Raw genomic sequence first — 19,220 nt, 5'->3', positions numbered from 1 at the left:
GTTCAGATTCCTCTTCAGTGCACCATTAAATCCCGCTATTTACAGTTTGTGGCTGCGAGCCACTGTGATGTCAGCAATCTTCAGTGCGCACTCGCTTGTGCTGTGGCTGCCCTGTCAACGCTGCTCTCGGCGGCTACTCGCAGGCTACTCGGTGGCCCGGGTGAAGCTGGGCGACTACCACTACTACGGCTATGGCACCACCATCGACTACGAGACGGCGGCCACCCACTACCGCATGGCCTCCGAGCAGCAGCACAATGCACAGGCCATGTTCAACCTCGGCTACATGCACGAACAGGGGCTGGGGCTCAAAAAGGCAAGCGCGACCTGCATCATGCTCCATTTGCTTCTCTTTATTTTTTTATTTTTTTTTAACTACGAAGTTTCTGAGAAAGCTGTATAGCTTTCCTTTGTAGCCGTATGGCTGTGCTTGGGTGGATGCCAATGAGTGACTACTCCCTTACAAATCTACTCCACCTTGGGGGATTCCCCTAAACATTTCACCAACATACTTCCCACTTCGAGTTACTGATCAATTCGCTCTCGCCCTACCATAAGCTTGCCGTCCCGGTTAGCTCAATTGGTAGAGCGACTGCTCCGGTGTAGCGGTGGTCCCGGGTTTGAACCCCGGACCAGGACGAATTTTTCTTTAACTACGAAGTTTCTGAGAAAGCTGTATAGCTTTCCTTTGTAGCCGTATGGCTGCGCTTGGGTGGATGACAATGAGTAATTACTCCCTTATTATTTATTTACAATACCCCTAAGGGCCCTCCTTCGAGGGTATTACATAGGGGGGGGGGGGGGGATGCAAACATAAAAATATGGCACAGGCACTTGAAACAAAATACACGTAATAATGAATTAAAGCTAGTAATGTACACAAATAGCACAACAAACAACGCAGAATAAAATACTCAGTAAATGCACATAATACAACAAAAATACCAAATCTGTTAGTCCATGGTTTGCTTGAATGAATGCTGAAATGATTGTAGGTTAACCTCAGTAGCTATGTGTGATGGCAAGTTATTCCAATCTATTATAGTGCGAGGAATGAATGATTTCGCGCAGAGCAGTGAACGGCATGTGATGCGTTTTATTTTGTTATCGTGGTCGCGGCAGGGAAAGACTGCAGGGTGTGGCAAAAAGAAGTCATCGTGGAGGGTGGGATGGTGGTACAGTCTGTGAAGTCAGGTTAGGTGAGCGAAACGGCGTCGACATGGTAGTGGTTCCAACTCGGCATGTTGTTTTAATGCTGTGACACTGGTGAAGCGTGAATAATCTGAAAAGATGAAGCGAACAGCACGGTTTTGCATGGATTCAATGTTGTTTATGATGTGAGCTTGTTGAGGGTCCAATATGGCAGAAGCATACTCTACTTTCGGGCGGATTAGCGTGATGTAAGCAAGTTTTTTAAGTGTGAAGGCGCGTGTTTGAGATTGCGCCTAAGAAGGCCGAGTGCGCGATTTGCTGATGCTTTGGTCCTGCGGTTCCTGACATGCATCTACGCTTTCTGCGAGTCGCAATTTTCTGTGGAGCCAGTGTTTCAGCCATCCTTTAGAGTGCAATTCCGGATGCATTCTTACTTTTCGTGCACAAAGCCTGCGCTTTATTTGCTAATAGATGCACTACGTAGTGTTTATTCTCATAGTTACTCCTTTTAGAGGGGCTCTGAAACACCTTCTGAGGAGAGTACATAAACACGCTCAATCACTGCATCGTGTTGTCACGAACATGCGGGCCAAATAATATACTTCTGCATTCAGCAGAGAACCCACAATCGTGCAAAAGTTGGTTTCCGGCGACTTTTTCGTACTCATGCACTCCTCCATCTCATGCTCTCGCATATGTCGGGGAATTCCCACATGCTCTGACAACCGATGAATGAGGGTCGGCGTTTGAGCGTGCAAAAAATGACGAGAGGAGAGGGAAAGGTGCTAAGACACTGAAATTCAAGTTTTGACTACAGATATCGTCTACAAAATCCCTGAGCAGTGCTGTGATACCCGTAGCTAGAGGCCGAGCTGGCATGTTTTAATGCATTTGTATCGGAACTCCCACGTTAGAAAAAATCTGTTCATCCGTCTGTCTGAAGCCTCTGTTGGCAGGTGGCAAAGTGGAGAGGGGAAGGCAGAGGGAAGATGAAGAGAAGGTGGAAGGCGAAGGGTAGTGGGGGTGGGGGGGGGATTACTGGGTGTCGCACTGTGATTGACACACTAGATCTTGCCCCCCTCCCACCCCCCCCCTCCCGGATGTTACACTATAATGCTAACACAGCCTGTGCCACATCAATCACATTGATCGTCTGTAATTTTTTTTTGTTCATGTCACATGCAGTGTGCTAGGAAAAAAGAATGCTTAGCCTCATCTTCACGGTTGACCTTGCAGGACATCCACTTGGCCAAGCGTTACTACGACATGGCAGCCGAGACGAGTGCGGATGCCCAGCTGCCCGTTGCCCTGGCACTTGTCAAGCTTGGTCTGCTCTACGGGTTTGCATACCTCAAGGAGGTGAGGAACCGGTGTTCTCTTATGCATGCTACCTTCCTTTGCTTCCCGCGTGGTCCTACACAATAGTATGCGAGCGTGTTAGGACTAAAGCATCTTCCCCGCAGTAGTGTGCAAATGTGTGTGGATAAACCAGGGGTTCTCAGTAATTTTATCCTCTGGGAGGCCTCCCCGGTTTTCGCACAGTGCTGAGGAATCCTGCATGCAAGAAAGAGCGCTCACACGCACGGCGGCCCCTCAAAAATGTCTAAGTTTAATTGCTAATGACTGGCCTCGCAGTGAAAAAATCTGCTACAGGCTCTTAAAACATCATCATCATCAGCAGCAGCATGACTACGCCCACTGCAGGGCAAAGACCTCTCCCATGTCTCTCCAATTAACCCTGTCCTTTGCCAGTTGCGGCCACCCTACCCCCGCAAACTCCGGCCCAGGCGGAGCGCGGCATTGGAAGGTTGGGGGGTTGGAGCGTGCTCTAATTTATGTGCTCAGGGAAACAAAAAACAGCATTCTGAGGAAATCTCAAAACCTAGTTTGAGAACACCTGAACTAAACAGTCGTCTCTGTAAAATAGTGATCTGCCTGATGTAGCGTTTAGGTACCATGGTATTGCAGCTTGTAATAGCGTGGTACTATAAAAAGGGACACTGGCATTGCCAGACTTGCTAAACTCTGTGCCATCATAGTTGCTAGTGCAGTGGGCAGCAAATGTCTGCTATTTGAAAGCAAAATTCCCGTCATGCTTTCAGGTAAAGCCAACAAAGGAGCAAGTTATACACTGTATGCGTACTCCGATTTTGCGGCTTGGAAAGGAAACATGGTGCTAATAACTTCCGTCCAGTGTCATAGTCTGCTTTTTTCACTCTATAAGGTGTACGCCCATCATCGAAAACTTGTGGAACATGACTTTGGAAAAGGAAATTTTTTTTATTCACATGGACATTTAATTTTTTTTTAATCTACGGCGCATTGCTTGATATTTTATGGTGCGATGTGCAAAATTGCACATTCAGAATTAGGCTGTTTATACTTCTTCAAGGCTACGTGGAAAAGCAGTGGTAAAATAATGTTTTAATGGTAATATTGCTTTACATAAACTTGGGAACGAGGCTTTACATGCATTTGCACTGTGGCAGTAACTATGATGCAGCGTTAGCATGGATGGTGGGCTGATGGCATGTGAGTAAAGCTGAAATTTTGTCGAGTTGGTTTGTATCAAATTGCCCGAACAGCGCAACACAGACGGATAGTTGATCATCGGCGCTTGTCCGTGTTTCCGTTTCGTCCCGTCCTTGTTGCACTGTTGAAGCAATATGATGACATGTGTTTCAGTCGTGCGCCAATCTTACTGTGTGCAGCGTTCCTTTTTTTAATACACTTGATGTTGATGGGAACATTGTGTTCCTTCAAATTAACTGTAGGTTCTAATCGAACGCAAGTTCAAATTAGCGATAGTCCAGTGTACTTTGGTCGCAAACTCTGGCTAACTACACTTGGTCAACTGTCTCTCTCTCTCTCTCTTGCATGTTAGCAACAGTGGGACAAACTGCTGCCGAAGTTCAGCCCCAGTGACGCACTTGGTCCTGACTGGGACCTCTACGTCATGACCGTGATGGCCATTCTCCTCGGTGTGCTGGTCTACTTCAGGCGGGCGTGAGCGGCTTCTGGTGAAGACGGTGGGCAAAAGACTCTTCCGGCCTCAAACATGGCCGCCACCGCCGCTCCTGTGACGTCACGTATTTTCTCGAACTGTGAAACCAACAAACTGCTGCTAGTCGTACGGGGGTGTTCCCTGCAAAGCTCAACCTGTGTGTGTGCATGCATTCGTGAAGAAGAGAAGGACTCTTCACACGGTTGGAGTGGAAATCGCCGTGGGGCAAGATTTGCAACAGGGGAGCAGACAAGAGGATTTGTGAGCGCGGGTGTTGGGAGGGTGTCAAATTCTGTTTTTTCCTTTTTTTTTAATTCTTTTCCCCTTCTCTTTTGGCCTCCCCTTTTATTTGCACAGGCAGAATTGCCGTGTTGTTTCCAAGAAGTTGCGAGATTAAAAACAGACAATAGTTAAATGCTAGTTGTGCTGTGTGGTGGATGGCTTTCTGGTTATCTGTTTTCTTGCAGAAACTGCGGTGGACACGCGAGATCTCTCAAGCTCTAACTACCAAGCTTGAGAAACTTGCACTGTGATTCACTTCGGCTGCATTGTTCTGCAGAATGCATTTCATTCTGGCGAGCAACCAGCAATGATGTGATGGTCAGTGATAGTGGATGGTGAGGATGGTTAAGCCATTTAATAGGGTATGAACCACGCTTTTGCATTGTTATTAACTCGTCTTGATATCCCTGTCGATGCAGTGCAACTGTAATTAGAAACTAACAAGTTATCTCTTTAACTTTTTTCCTTACCATTAAAAAATGAGTGATTTTGAGCGTTTTAACTTAAAAATTACTTCTTCAAGAAGTGCCAAGCATACTTCGCATTGTAAGGCATCAAACTGTGGCTTATTAATTGAAATATACCTGCGCTTAAAAGACACGGACTGAAAGATAGAGACACACACACATAGCGCTGGACTTACAACTGAATCTTTATTCGGGAAACACTGCTCTTTATGCAGTGTTTCCCAACAAACCACTCTGGCTTATTAGTTATACTTCCGAACGAAAAAACTCCAGAGCAAAACTTGGAAAACTTTTAGAAAACTTATTGGTTAAATACGATAGTAATACGAAAAAAATCTATGTATGCAAAATCAAAATAAGCCACTTCACTGAACCAGAAGTTGGTTACAAAAAAAAAATACGTATACAGTCGAACCCGGATATATCGAATTCGAAGGGGATCGGAAAATAGTTCGATATAGCGAAAATTCGATATACAGATATAGGCTAAAACTGCACTCCCGATCATAACAAATTGTGGCTTACCGTTTGGAACAGCCGCGAATCACATAGTATGGGCGCGCAATGTGAAAGCGCTTTATTTCGCGGAAAAAAAGATCACTAATTTTGGGCTGCTTTTTCCCCTGGGAAACGAAGTTCAAAACACTGGCCTCGAGACTGTCCAGGTGCGACAGCACAGTGCCTTCCATTTCGCCACAACAGCGCCGAATCAGGCTAACGCTGACGCCAGTTCAGTGGCTGCGCACGGACGCGTTTCTTCGACAACACAGTTGCCCTCGTCGTCGCTGGAGTCGGCGTCTTGAACGCCAGCTACCGCTTGAACTTCGCTGTCAGCGTTAAAGTCCTCAACAGTCACTTCGGACGGAACGGCGCCGAGAAAATTGGACAAGTCGCGAAACGCGTCGTCCAAGCACTCATCGTCATCTAAATCTTCCGGACATTAATCTCCGGCCACTTCAAGGCCTGCCTTGCCAAAACAGTTGGCTACTGGGGCCTGCTTCACGTCGCGCGTTGAAACACAGGCACACACACACAAAAAAACACGCGAGGCGCAGATGGAGCGATAAGAGCGAAGCCTATACGAGCGGCAGTCAACGCGGCTGCGAAGGAATGACAGAGGGAAAAGAAAGAGCAGGGAGAAAGATCGGCGCTCTGGGCTTCGTTTTTTTTTTTTTTTTTTCTGAGCTCTCTTTTTTCCCCAGACCCACGATGTGCCCACGAGCGACCGTTTTCTCTCTCTCTCTCTTTCCCCAAGAAGCGTGGTCGCCGCGCGTCTCCATGCGGCGCTCTCTCTTCGCTGATCTCCAATGACCTTGACGGAGCACACGCCGGCGGTACAGGAGGAGAGGAGGAGTGGGAAAGCTCGCGCCGGTGGGGCGCAAAAACGGGGAACAAAAAAAAAAAAAGGGCCCTGCGCCTGCTGACTGCGGAAATGTTCTCCGCTGAGGCGGCTGAGGACCGGACAGGAATGTCTTTGGGGAAAGCGCACCTTCCAGGGGCGCGGCGCGGCGCGGCGTTCGATATATCCAATGTCCGGCGAAAATGGAATTCGATATACAACGCAACTGTCCTATACTTTTACATAGTATTTTCAAGGGGGTAATCTGTGTGTTCGATATAGCCAATAATTCGAAATATGCGGGTTCGATATATCCGGGTTCGACTGTATGCAAAACGTTGCACATGTTCTTAGTTACCATTGTCATTTCCAGCTGTGTACGTGTTACACCTCACCTCACTTTCTATGGTCTTTCAAGTTTGGGGAATATGACTGCTGTGCCACTAAAGGAAGCAGTTGCATAAGGACATGAGGTGGATATAGATCTGGAATGTGGTGCGCATTACACTTGTTCCGAGTTCTGTTATTTTTTTATAGCAGAGCTTGCAGTTCTTCCTTTTCTTCATTCTTTCAATTGGTAGTGAATGGGTTTTGTGGGTGAAAAAAGGAGCGAGGCCTTCCTTGACATCGTCATAATCAAAATTCTGCTGGTGCATGTGGTAAACTATCTTGGCAGTATGTTGTGAAGACTCTAAAGCTCCAAATAAAACCACTCGTATCCTTTGCAAACCAAGTGCGGTACATAAAATGTGTGAATAGTAAAACGAAACACGTGTGAGCACACACTGATGTCCCGGGCCTCTGAGATGAAGTGTCGCTATTGGAACTGAAATTTGGTCATTCCACAATGTTAACTAGCCACTGCTGCTCTAAAGAAAAAAGACTGCATCAAAACGAACTAAACCGCTCTGTGTAGCCTTTCACCTTTGAGGACCACATGGCGAAATGAATGCCATAATCGCCAACCGGAGACTCCGGATTCTTGTCGCAACAGAACATGAAGATGAAGTTACGGGACTACAAAACGGAACAGTAGACTGTATACTGTCAGACCGGAATGAAACACGCGAACAACGCCCACAAACGAAGCACTGTATTTGCCCTTTCTACTTTCAGTTATAGTATAGAGCCAGTGTGGCTTTTGTTCGTGTGTAAATGAGCAAGCGAAGTATGAATTTGTAAATTGGTTCCAATGAAAGCAACACATTGCTGCTCAGTATAAAAATCCAACGTGCTTGTTGGAGTTTCGCTTCGGTCCGATTAATACACGCAGGCAGAGGATGCGCAGTAATTTCAGCCAGAAAACATAAAACACGAATTGGGGTATTTGATAAAAGGACTCTTAGTTTCCTTGATTTCATGATGAAAAATAATGCAAAGGGAATATGAAAGATGGACACGCCAACGGATGTGCATCGTTCTATCAGTCTTTGGCTTGGCCTTTCTTTCGTGGTATTTATCATCATGAACTTGAACAAACTCGCCCAGCTTTCAATATGGCTTCCAGTATTCAGTGTTTTGTAAATTAAGACGGTGAGTAAAAAATGTGTACTAATCGGGTTTGTTAATCCGAACTTAGTTCCGGAGTTATTTTCATTGCTATGAAATGAAGTTCATTCGAGGAGTTATGTTGTGCAATGCAAGATACCATATAATCAGAAAAAGTCTGCTGCAAATGATAGGCTAATTGCCCTGAAGAAACATTCGCTAATAATATTTTTCTAACTTTCATATCCTGGGGAAATTTTACGGGCAATTCTTGCACGAAGAGCCGGATAGCAGGCTGTGGAATGTATTTATTTGCCCCAATACATATAAACTTTTTGTCTAAGCAAAATGGGAGTGGTTAAGCGATGGCAGCTGATGCCACCAGTGGGCATTGTGCGCCTCAGGTTGCTCTTTTCAAGTGACCGATCATTAACTGCGACGGTGAGCAGTTCTACTATGCAGGCTGTGATGACTACGCAAGGTCATGATGCAGACAGCCCACCTGTCTCCTAGATTGCTTCTCTGGGGATTTTTCGCTCGCGGTCAACGCCGCCGGATTTTCTACAGAAACCAGGTCCTTTTTGTTGTTGTTAGTGGCTATTTATTAATAAAAATAAAAAGGGAAGGAAAAGATGTTGCTAGCCGTGGCATCTGCCATCGAAACCTGAGCTGCGGCTAGCGGGAATGAAAAGAGAGGGAAAGAAAAGGGAACGATAGAAGAAAGGATAGGGGTAGGGCAGCAATATAGTACACTATGTACAAATACAGGATATTGCATACAGCGTCAAAGAACCAAAATACGAAGCGACAGACGGTGAGGTTACTGCAACGGGACTGGGCGAGCGAGGTAAGGGGAATAAAGATTAGAGGAGAGGAGGCGGGTCAGGCTGGAAAAAAGGGCCGGAGACTGCCGAAGCAGTCGGCGCTTGCCATTGGGCCGGAGCGGCGCATTGGTGCTGTGCCAATGGCTGGAGCGGGCACCGCTCGTGTCGGCAGCGGGAGTCGGTGGGAAACTGCATCATCCAGGGCACGCCTTTCGCCATTCCAATAGTTCAACCGGGGCGCGCGCAGGAAGGCGCGGATAGGCTGGACGCCTTGTGACGTCACGCATAGTAATCAGCACTTTGCGCCACAGGCACCTTTGACCCAGTTACCCCCACGTACTCAGATATACTCGATCATTACAGGGGTCAGCGGAAACGCTACCCAGCCCCACACAAAAGGCTCACCAAAGAGGAGGCGGTAGACTGGCGCAGACTACAAACCGGTACCTACCCACACCTTCACAAACTACACAAGATTTTCCCTACACAATATGCAGACGAATGTCCGTGGTGTCAGGGTAAACCAACACTAGAACATATCACATGGACCTGCCCTAAGGCAGACTTAGAACCAAGAATAAACCCGAGTGTGATGCAGTGGGAGCACTTGCTGGCCAGCGAGGACGAGGAAGCGCAACGATTCCGTGTGCGCCGAGCCACGATGGCAGCAGTCAAGTGCGGCATCCTGGACCAAGGATCGACCACGGCGCCCAGTGACCCGTAGAGGTCAAGAACACTTTAAATTTATCAGCAATAAAGTTTTTTCCATCCATCCATCCTAGCTTGTAGAGGAGGTGGGAGTATAATATATCGTGCGTGGATCCGCTCGCGTGCTACAGGTAGCGACAAGTTTTGATCCAGCCGCCGCGCCCTGCGATAGGCCGGTCGGCGGCACGTGACCTCTGCGGATTCGCGCTCCGCTCAAAAGGTCCAGCAGTGATCGCTGTTCCGGCGTGAAGTATGCTGACAAACTAAGCATAAAGTACTTAACGCGCCTCTCTTGCATTGTTGTAAACTTTAAGTGTCTATGTACCTGATGCTTCGGCGGACGAAGGTACTGTGTGTCGGAGTTTAAGTGTATCACGGTTACTGCGACCAAGTCTGAAGAAGTATAGAGGTTTCGAAACCGCATATGGATTCCTTGTCCACCAAGTTGGATTTCTTTGAATTCCTTCTTCACCAAACGTAGGTGAACAAGGAATCGTCGTCGCTTATACAGCCAGCACGTGACGTAAAGAGCATGCGTAAACGGCCGGCATAGACCATAGAGTTAATATAGCTTAGACCCTTCCGTCCGGTCCATCGTAGCTGGCGTCGACTGAATGATTAATGATTCTAGCAGCCGCCGCGGAATGACACGTTATTTACCTTGGCTACAATAGTGACATTATTTCAGTCAATCTTGTATGTTTATGCGCATGTTCGGCAATGGTGTTCGTCGTGTGACTATGATTTCTGACATCACGTTTGTGCTCCTTGAGCCGTTTTGAAAATTTTCTTGTTTCGCCAATGTATGCTTGTTGGCATTCAGCGCATAGTAACTTGTACGTACACTGCGCATGTCATATTTCGAAAATATGCGCGATGATGCTTCGTTGATTTCTTGGACGTAAGGGATGGCTGCACGTGCATGGAATGTCTTGTTGTTCTCTATTCTTGGCTCTAATATACGCTTCAGTTTTGCAGATAAAACGCTTAGGGTATCCGTTGCAGGTTTATTCACTAAGAATTTTTCTTAATTCTCTTTTCAATGCATCACCATAAAGACGCGTGCAGCGCGCGTCATCAAGGGCGACCATACGGATGTCTTGTTGCCGACTAGATGGCAAAATGCAAAATTAAGATAACGATTTTTTCCATTTCCGGGCGGTGGTGTCCGTAGGGCATCCCTACGGACGTCTATGTCCGGGTACGCGTATCGGAGATTCGGAGTATGTCCGAGGGACATTTGTTACCGGATGGCTGGCGGATATCCGCGGACGGCTGTCAGATGGGTATCCATGAATATCCCTCTAGGGATTTGAACTTACAACATCACATACATATTTTGTTTTTCCTCAGGCAAAAAAATTAAAATTAAATTTTGCAAATGACAAAATTCAGCTGACCGAATTTCTGTACCAGCAATTAATCCAATATTCAGATTAATCGAGTGAGATCACTCAAATATAATGCTGATATGAAAGAACCTGAATTAAACTAAGTTACTTTTTAGCACCAGTGCTCACAATGCCCTTTTCTCCTCCAGCATTACAGGCGGACGCATTTCGATTGAGGCGAAATTCTAGAGGCCGTGTACTGTGCGATGTCAGGGCCCCAGGTGATCGATTTCCGGATACCTTCACTACGGCGTCCCTCATAGCCTAAGTCGCTTTCGGACGTTAAACCCCCATAAGACAAAAACGAAGGTGACCGAGGCATGCAGCCTTCCATAAAAATTAAACTCCCACCAGGGGCCGCGGCAAAGTGAGAGGCCTAAAAGTCGATCCAATCCAATCCGTCAGTCAACAGTATTGGCGCCATGGAGGGATTGGCGCGGTCTTTGCATCGTTTTTCGTCGCGTCGTGCTTCTTTTGGCGTTTATTTTTGCTGCAGTGTGCGTTTTGTTTTTCTGCGGTCGCTTGGCTGTACTATAAGTGTGATGTGGCACCTATGCTTCGACAAGACCCTCTTCTGCACCTGAAGCTCTCGTGAAAAAGCTCCGACCTGGCTGACCCCTTGCTGAGACACCGACGCTTTGTTGCTTCGGATGAAAGCGGGTGTCATAACTTGCGAAGTAAGTAACTGCGCTTGAATATTGCATTGAGAATGTTGCTGTGGGATGAGCGAAGCGCTGTAACACAATTATATTGTGTTGCGCTCCTTGTGGGCACTGGAGTGGAAGTGTACGATGCGATAGCTGCCGCAAACGTATTTGCCAGCGTTCGCGAGCCTACCACGAAGCTCCGGAAGCCAGTTTGTCGCGCCTGTCTCGTGCTGTACTCTGCAAAAAAAAAAAAAAAAAAAAAAAGTTTAGACGAATTGCTGTTGCATGGTATTAATCTTAAGGCAGTTGTACTTAGCTTCATAACTGCGATAAAACAACACACGAAAAGCACACTGTCGGGTAGGTTGAAAGCTTATCCGCTTTTTTCAATGTTAGGCTTGCCAAGTGGATGTTTCTAACCATCTACTGCAGTGTACTTTGCTACTTCACAGTACTTCGCACTGTATGTACATTAGAGTTGTTTAAGAGAGCTGAAGTGTTCTGTTTAATTTGCTAACTTCAGTCACACATTCTTCACTTATCTCCCTGTCGCTGCGCACTGTGTGCAATCAGATCGTGCAGTGCATGGGTTCAGCTTTGTCAAACATGTTCATTCCCCCAGGAATCTATGAGTAGCAGGATGATATATGGCACCCCTAGAGTTACATGTCCCTGGATTGTGAGCAGACCTCTCTTCCTTACTGCGGGCCCCGCCGCGGTGGCTTAGTGGTTACGGTGCTCGGCCACTGGCCCGAAAGACGTGGGTTCGATCCCTGCCGCGGCGCCCGAATTTCGATGGAGGCGAAATTCTAGAGGCCCGTGTACTGTGCGATGTCAGTGCACGTTAAATAGCCCCAGGTGGTCGAAATTTCCGGAGTCCTTCACTACGGCGTCCCTCATAGCCTGGGTTGCTTTGGGACGTTAAACCCCAATAAACCAAGCCATCTCTTCCTTACTGCTGCAAAGCTGTGGATCAGCAAATGTGCTGCTAGTGCTGGCTGCGTGCTTTATCAGTGAACCTTGTGGGCCGGGTATATATACTTTCGACAAAGGTCATGTTGCAGTACAAGTTGCTGTCTCATATTTTATTTCCTTGGCCGTGCAGTGTGGGTGTGACTGCAGTGTACAGCAGCAGCATACAGATAAGTTTGACTACATTGCAAGTTTCCTCCCCTCATTTAATCGATACTTTCTTTTTTTGTTGCTCTGCGCAGTGCAGGGTGCCTATCTGTAGTGTAGTGTACTTGTACAGTGATAGATAAAAATTTGCGGGATGCGGGTTCTTGGGAAATATATATTTCTGTACCTATGCTGTTAGTCAAAGCAGTTAAAGCCAACAGAATCTTTAGGGACAGAGAGAAAGGTACGTGGGGTGATGATTCACCGACTACTTCTTCAATGCTCAACATTATATAGTCACAACAACAAGCTCGACAACATGCGTAACCAGGCAGGGAACTGTACCTCTCGCTACGTGTATCCTGGCATAGCTGAGCTAAGCCACTGCCAAATTTTTCTTCGTCACAGAACACAAATCACTTATGCGAAACGGAAAGATAGAATTCGGAAGGAAGCAATCACGTCACGAATATAGCAAACCACGTACTGGCTGATAAAATACCCAGCAGTGAGAAAAAAATTCTAGGCGCTGTTCCTTTTAGAGGCCACACTATTATCATAATCATCAGTTTGAGGCCGAAGACGACAGGGAGCGTTCTTAATGCGCCAGCATTATTTTTCGAATGAATCTCTCTTCTCTCTCTCTCCCATCCAAACTCATATATATATATGAGAGAAGCCAACAGCCACAGAAACCAAGGAGCACAGGGGATTTTTTTATTTATTTTTTTGTGGTGTTGATCAAGGAAGAATATTACTGAATATGTTGTCGCTTAAAGCTAATTGATTAGAAAAGCAGAAGAAAAAACAACCACATGCCGCCGGTGGTTGTTTTACATATTCAGTAATATTCTTCCTTGATCAACACCACAAAAAAAATAAATAAAAAATCCCCTGTGCTCCTTGGTTTCTGTGGCTGTTGGCTTCTCTCATATTTATAACGAGCCCCTCATTCCCCTTTCCTCGTCTGCATATATATATATGTGTGTGTGTGTGTGTGTGTGTGTGTGTGTGTGTGTGTGTGTGTGTGTGTGTGTGTGTGTGTGTGTGTGATTGTTATTATTTTTTTCATCCTCTCCCTGCCCTTTGTGGTAGACTCCCCCGGTGTTCCTCTCCCGTGTGCTTTTCTTTTGCCTTTACTACGTACAGGTGAATACCAACCTTTCCCTCCCGATTCTTGGCCGATACCCCAGTGTGGGTAGTGCCAGTCTGTTAAAGGCTACAACAACAAAAACAACAACAACAACCTTGCGTTTCCAAGTTCCGTGAGCCATGGCCACTTCTAGCGACGTAACAACCGACAGTGGAAAGGTCAGTTAAACTTTGATAAAGCCTGCACCTCTACAGGATATCGAGACAGGTGGTGGCTCACCGCCGACCTGAAGGCATGGAACCGAGTGCTGCACGAACTCGAATGCGCACTTGTCGAGTTTTCTCCAGGAAAGCTCAGCCTCCGGCACTTGCCGCACGGTGACGTGGACGAGCCCAGCACTGGCACAGCACGAAAGGCAGCCTTTCTGATCTCTTGGCTCATCGAACACCACGGCTGCATCACCGAGCTGCGTCTCTGGTGTACCGGTTGCCCTGACAACTACGACGCCGCGGAGGAAGCGGCTGTCCCCATTCGCTTACGCCCACCTCCAGGAAAGGGTATACGCAACCTCGAAGTGCAGATGTTCGACTCCAACGTTTCCAGCAGACCGAGCTTACCTGGACGAGGAAGACATCGAAGCACTTCGCGGCATCGAAGAGCTCAAGATATTTTCTTGCGACGCGAGGATGGAGCCAGCTCTGGTCAGCCCGGTGGAACACAACTCGAACTCCCTCAAGCTTGTCGAGGCGGTCAACTCGAAACTCTCGAGGAGCATGGTGGACGCCCTGCAACGTCTCGAGAAGTGCGAGTCGATGACGTTTGGGCTTCGCGAAAGCGACGATGACACCTTCTCGGACACAGATGCCGTGACTCAATTGGTACAAGGCGTGGTAGGTGTCAAGAAGTTGAGCATTCTCCTACCCGGAAATTCCGACTGCAACATCTCAGGCCTGGCTCAGTGTAATTCCGACTGCAACATCTCAGGCCTGGCTCACCCCTTACAAAAAAGTTTTAGACAGTCTATAGAGTGTCTATAGACTTCTGTCTGTAAAGCCTACAGACTGTCTATAGACAAAAGTCTATAGGCAATACAAATGCCATATGCAGTCTATAGACAATCTATAGATTTATGGCCATACACTTTTAGTAGACTTTTGTCTATAGACGGTCTATAGACTATGAATAGACAAAAAGAAATATCTATAGGAAGTCAATAGAGTCAATAAAAAGTCTATAGACTGTCCATAGACCATTTTTATAAGGGACGCAGTCGAGACCAGCCTGACACTCACCAGGCTGGAACTGGCGATGTTTCCTGACAGGAGCTCGTCAATAGAGTTGTTCGCTGCTCTCAAAGTGAACACCAGCGTGAATATGGTGCGAGTGCACTTCATCGGTCTTGATGCGAGCTGCGGAGAAGCCTTGGTGGAGGCACTGTCCACGAACCGTTGCCTTCTCGACCTGAACTTGCACGGTACAGTCACCGACGGCTGCATGATCCGAATGGCGGGAGCCCTTAAACGAAACACCGCTCTGGAGAAGCTGCGGTTCGCCGTAGCAGTGGAAGGCTTGTCACGACCCAACTTGAGACCCGCGATGATAACGGTGGCGGATTCAATAGCGGAAATTTCGAAAGGTCGTTCGACCCCCAAGATCACCCCACCAAAAAGAATGACTAGCTGGGAAATGGTCGATGGAGCTCTTCCCACGCTCGGCTCGGTGCCAACGACCTTCCCTTCTAGAAGCGACCGACGATACGACAAGGGAAGAAAGGAATTCACCTCGTCTGAGAAGACCCGGAACGAATCAGAGGAAGCCAGCGCAGCTGCGGCCGCGGTGTCATCATGCCCCACCTGTGTTCGATGGACGCGAGCTGCTAACAGTACGGTTGCCTCGCAGTGCGAAAGAGCTGCAGACTTACGTTTCCTCCTCGCCAGTTCCCACGGGTGGACTCTACAACAGGTGTCTTCGTTTGCTGTGTTGTGTAGTGCCGATCTTTGTGTCACGAGGCTATTTAACCTGCGCCCAAAGTGAGCACGAACGCTCTGAACCTTGGGTATTAGGTTCATCCAGTGGCTGTAGGCCCAGGGTAAAAGGCTCATCCTGTCGCTCGACGTCATGAACTCTTAACTTTTATTCCTTGCTCTTCTTTTGTAAATTATGTAAATAAGTGTCTTAGTTCCTTGCCATTAAACCTGTTTGTTTTCGTATTCACAACCTCGGAAGTTCAGACCGTTTCCTCATCCCGGACGAGCCCCCAGAAGTTCAGACCGTCTCCTCATCTTGTACGAGCCCCCAAGTATGCTCCTACCCGCCCTGTAACAACTGGCCACGCTACCCGAGCCGTAACAGGCGTGAACGGCGTCGTGGCTCTGTGCGAAGCGCTTCGAACCAACAAGATGTTGAAGAAGCTGGAATTTCCTGCGTTCGACGCTTCCCAGACGGAGGGGTAAGCAAGCAGCAGCCTCTGTCTCTTATTAATAAGAGAGCATTATATGGCTATGTCGCGTCAGCAAAAAGTGTCTGCAAATTTTGTCCGCACGATTACGTCGTTCTCTTAAGATAAAGGTGTGAAAGTGTGATTGTGACAGATAGTGCAAATCTAGTGAAGCAGCGCAACGGCACAAGGCCAAGGGAAGAAGAGGACAAACACAGCGCTGATTCAGCGCTGTGTTTGTCCTCTTCTTCCCTTGGCCTTGTGCCGTTGCGCTGCTCCACTAGATATGTCAGACCAACTCGCCCACCAGTTCATGTTGTACAGATAGTGCAAATGTTGCCGTGGAAAAAATTTGGTTGATTGATTGGTTAGTGAAAAAACGCGAAAAAGTACACTTAGATGTCAAAATAGCCATGGACGTCGATATAGTACATGGACGTCAGAACAGCCACGGACGTCGATATAGTATGTGGACGTTTTGCTTTCGCATTGCTCCAGTGCTAGTCATCGCAATGATCTCAAAGTTTTTGCTTAGAGTTTATCTGCAAATATTTCCTCTTACTGCGATCATTATTTTCTCGTAGATGCGACGTGCAATTAGTTTGCTACCTGTGGTAATTTAGCGGCCTTCAACTATCCAGTTCTTCGCTGACAAGGGTAAATTTTTGATGCTACCGTTTCATTACCGCTCCTTCGAATCTGTCACGTTAGAAACCCGCTAAAAATAATCGAAGGCATTCACGTCTAATTTTATCATCCTGCATCTAAATTGTTGCAGGCTGAGGCACCTCTGATTGGTCGGAGAGCTTCACGGCAAATGTGTCAAAGAAATGACATCACATTGCTAATCTATTGCGGGCACTTTGAATGCGGAAGTGTCTCGTTACCTGCATTTGCAGTTTTCTCTGAAACGCAGCCATCTTTCAGCGCAGCAAAAAACGGGGAGGTGTTCCCTAGTATAATCTATTCGTTTTGCTTAGTTTGATATTTTCCTTTAGTGCCCATTTAAAGATTGCTCCTCGTCTAATTGGTGCTGTATCAGCCCATACTAACGAACCTCTGGTTGTCTAAATTTATCGAGAACACTACATTGCGATGCGCACCATAGACTCCGCGCAGCTTTGGAACTTTAAATCAACCACAAAATGCTTATTATTAGTAGCGCACCCATTATTCTCCTTTTTGTCAGCTGGCAACAAGCTTCTTGCCCCTTCCAAAAACCGTGCGGCATGCTTCTGCGTCTTCTCAGGGCGGCGTTGGCGGAGACGTTGGTGCACTGTGACGGCTACAGACGAGTGCTGCTACCCCTGACAGAGCCCGACCTTCCAGTGTTGTCGGCTCTCCTGCCCCGCCCCACGTCATGCCCACAGGAGCTTGACCAGATTCCCATCTGCAGCGCCTCTGATGCGAACCTCCAGCTCCTTTTCAATGCCCTAACATCCTCCGGTTGCAGAGTGGAGATGCTGAGCATCTCCATCAGTGAAGATCCGGGGCCAAACAAGGCACCAGCACTGGCCAGAATGCTGACCGCCAACCGATCCATCAGGCAGATGCACATCATCATGCACAACGACAGAGGTCAGTTTGTTCCGGAGCTCTTGGAGGCCCTGGAGGCCCTAGCGGTCAACAACAGGGTAAACGAACTGGGCATTTCAAGCGGTGCGATGCAAATGGACACGGTCACAGCGCTGTCGTATTTCTTCGCCCGCAACAGAACAATTACAACGTTCCGGCTGTCCATCATACCGATGGAGCTGGAGCAGTTCGAGCATGTGCTGGCTCCCGGTCCGTTCGCGGAAGTCATGTCCCAGGGAATGGCGATGAACCCAGTCATCCTGGAATTCGGCGGAGCGTCCGGGTACAAACTCAGCCGCACTTGCTACTCAATTTTTGAGACTCTACGCAGTAACAAGGCCGCTTTGAATCGCGCTACGGATTTCGTTCTCTTGAACGGCAAGGACAGACTGGGGGCGCAGGCTTTCCAGCTCTTCTTTGGGAGACCTTGTCTCCTGGAACACGCGAAGAAGACTTCCGGTCAATCCGAGCACGAGGCACTGCTGGCAGTAGCCTCAGCGCAGATCTTCTTGCTAGACAACTATACTTTGTAATCACTGGCATTGTTCAGCGCTCTATAGTGTGCTACACTGCAGACAAGGGTACTCAGTGCGATGAGCTCAACGCTGACTGTTCGCGTGCCATTGCTCGTCATCTGAAGGTAGCTGATGTGTTAAGCTAACTTCGTCTCCCTCGTCTTCTCGGCCAAAGAGAACTCCAAGGTTTCCTAAGGCAGTGAGAGCATTTATATTCTGCTCCTATTTCCGCAATAGGCCAGCCCTTTTTGACAGCGCGTGCCGGATTTAATAGGCTTTGTTCTCGCAAATCTGCGACTGCAGCGCTAGAAGTGACGAAATTGTGAACTCTTAAACAGTACCAGTGACGGTACTCTATGAGGCTGACTTGTGTTTCTGCGCAGAGAAAATACACGGAAATGGAGTCAGCGTCTTACCTTTTTTAGTGGGCTTGACTAAAAACAGAAGTTGTTTTGTTTGTGTTTCTACTACTATGCTGCGTATTTGTTCCTAAGAACCACTGGCTGGGAACAATAAAGCTCATCCACATTCAAAGCACCCGCCCCGTACAAGGTAGTTGCTGGGTCCAGTCCCTATAGGCCGTCGTTCGAGAGGGGAAGGGAATGGGGGGGGGGGGGGGGTACCTTACGCAATATCTTGTGTTTAGTTTAAAACGATGGTCAGTCAGTGCATGTCAATGAACATTAAAGCAACGACGCAACATGAGTAAAAAAACGCCGAAATAAGCAAGAAAGAAACGATGGCGCCTTATCAAAATAGGACGAAGATTATTCTACATGATTGATTGTATTGTAAATTATTATACTCTTAACAGTTAATGTGTGCCAATGTAAGCGTATTCGCCGATAAATATAAGAACTTACGAGCGGCTAAGAGAACGGCAGCTGGACGACATTGGTACGTTGATAGTAGAAAATGTTGAGAATATTTTAAGGCGTAATATTAAAGCATTCAAAGCGGGCACAGTGCCTGAGCGATCATCACGGTACTAATTAAGGCATACGCTGTGAGGAAAAGACAGCACTTCCATAAACCTATCAGAAACACAAAATAAATGTTCAGACTAGAGTGACGTACGTTACGTGTCGAATAACAAACTCACAATGAACGCGGTTGACTGCTACATAAAAAAATCTATAGAGGAGTCCAAAGAGTCCAGTCTTGATCCATCGGGATGGG

At 47.4% G+C, this 19,220-nt stretch overlaps 1 protein-coding gene and 1 pseudogene across 2 annotated transcripts in view; both read left to right on the top strand.

Annotated features, from left to right (window-relative positions):
* Positions 1-4,576, top strand: part of LOC149330754 (protein sel-1 homolog 1-like) — a 29,170-nt gene extending 24,594 nt beyond the window's left edge. Inside the window, exons 14-16 of one of the 2 annotated variants that reach the window (XM_089561411.1) lie at positions 144-316; positions 2,389-2,511; positions 4,043-4,576. In XM_089561411.1, the coding sequence (XP_089417537.1) occupies positions 144-316; positions 2,389-2,511; positions 4,043-4,162 (416 nt within the window). In that variant the 3' untranslated portion in view covers positions 4,163-4,576. Of the gene's footprint in view, positions 1-143; positions 317-2,388; positions 2,512-4,036 lie in introns of both variants that reach the window. The other variant, XM_089561410.1, reaches the window with a different exon arrangement.
* Positions 4,577-13,693: 9,117 nt separating this feature from the next.
* LOC149330753 (uncharacterized) lies at positions 13,694-18,276 on the top strand (annotated as a pseudogene).
* The last annotated feature ends 944 nt before the right edge of the window (positions 18,277-19,220 follow it).

Source organism: Amblyomma mixtum, chromosome 9 (assembly GCF_055824585.1).
Source record: "Amblyomma mixtum isolate Tamu chromosome 9, ASM5582458v1, whole genome shotgun sequence".
Lineage (NCBI taxonomy): Eukaryota > Metazoa > Arthropoda > Arachnida > Ixodida > Ixodidae > Amblyomma > Amblyomma mixtum.
This window is presented reverse-complemented; position numbering and strand designations above follow the sequence as displayed.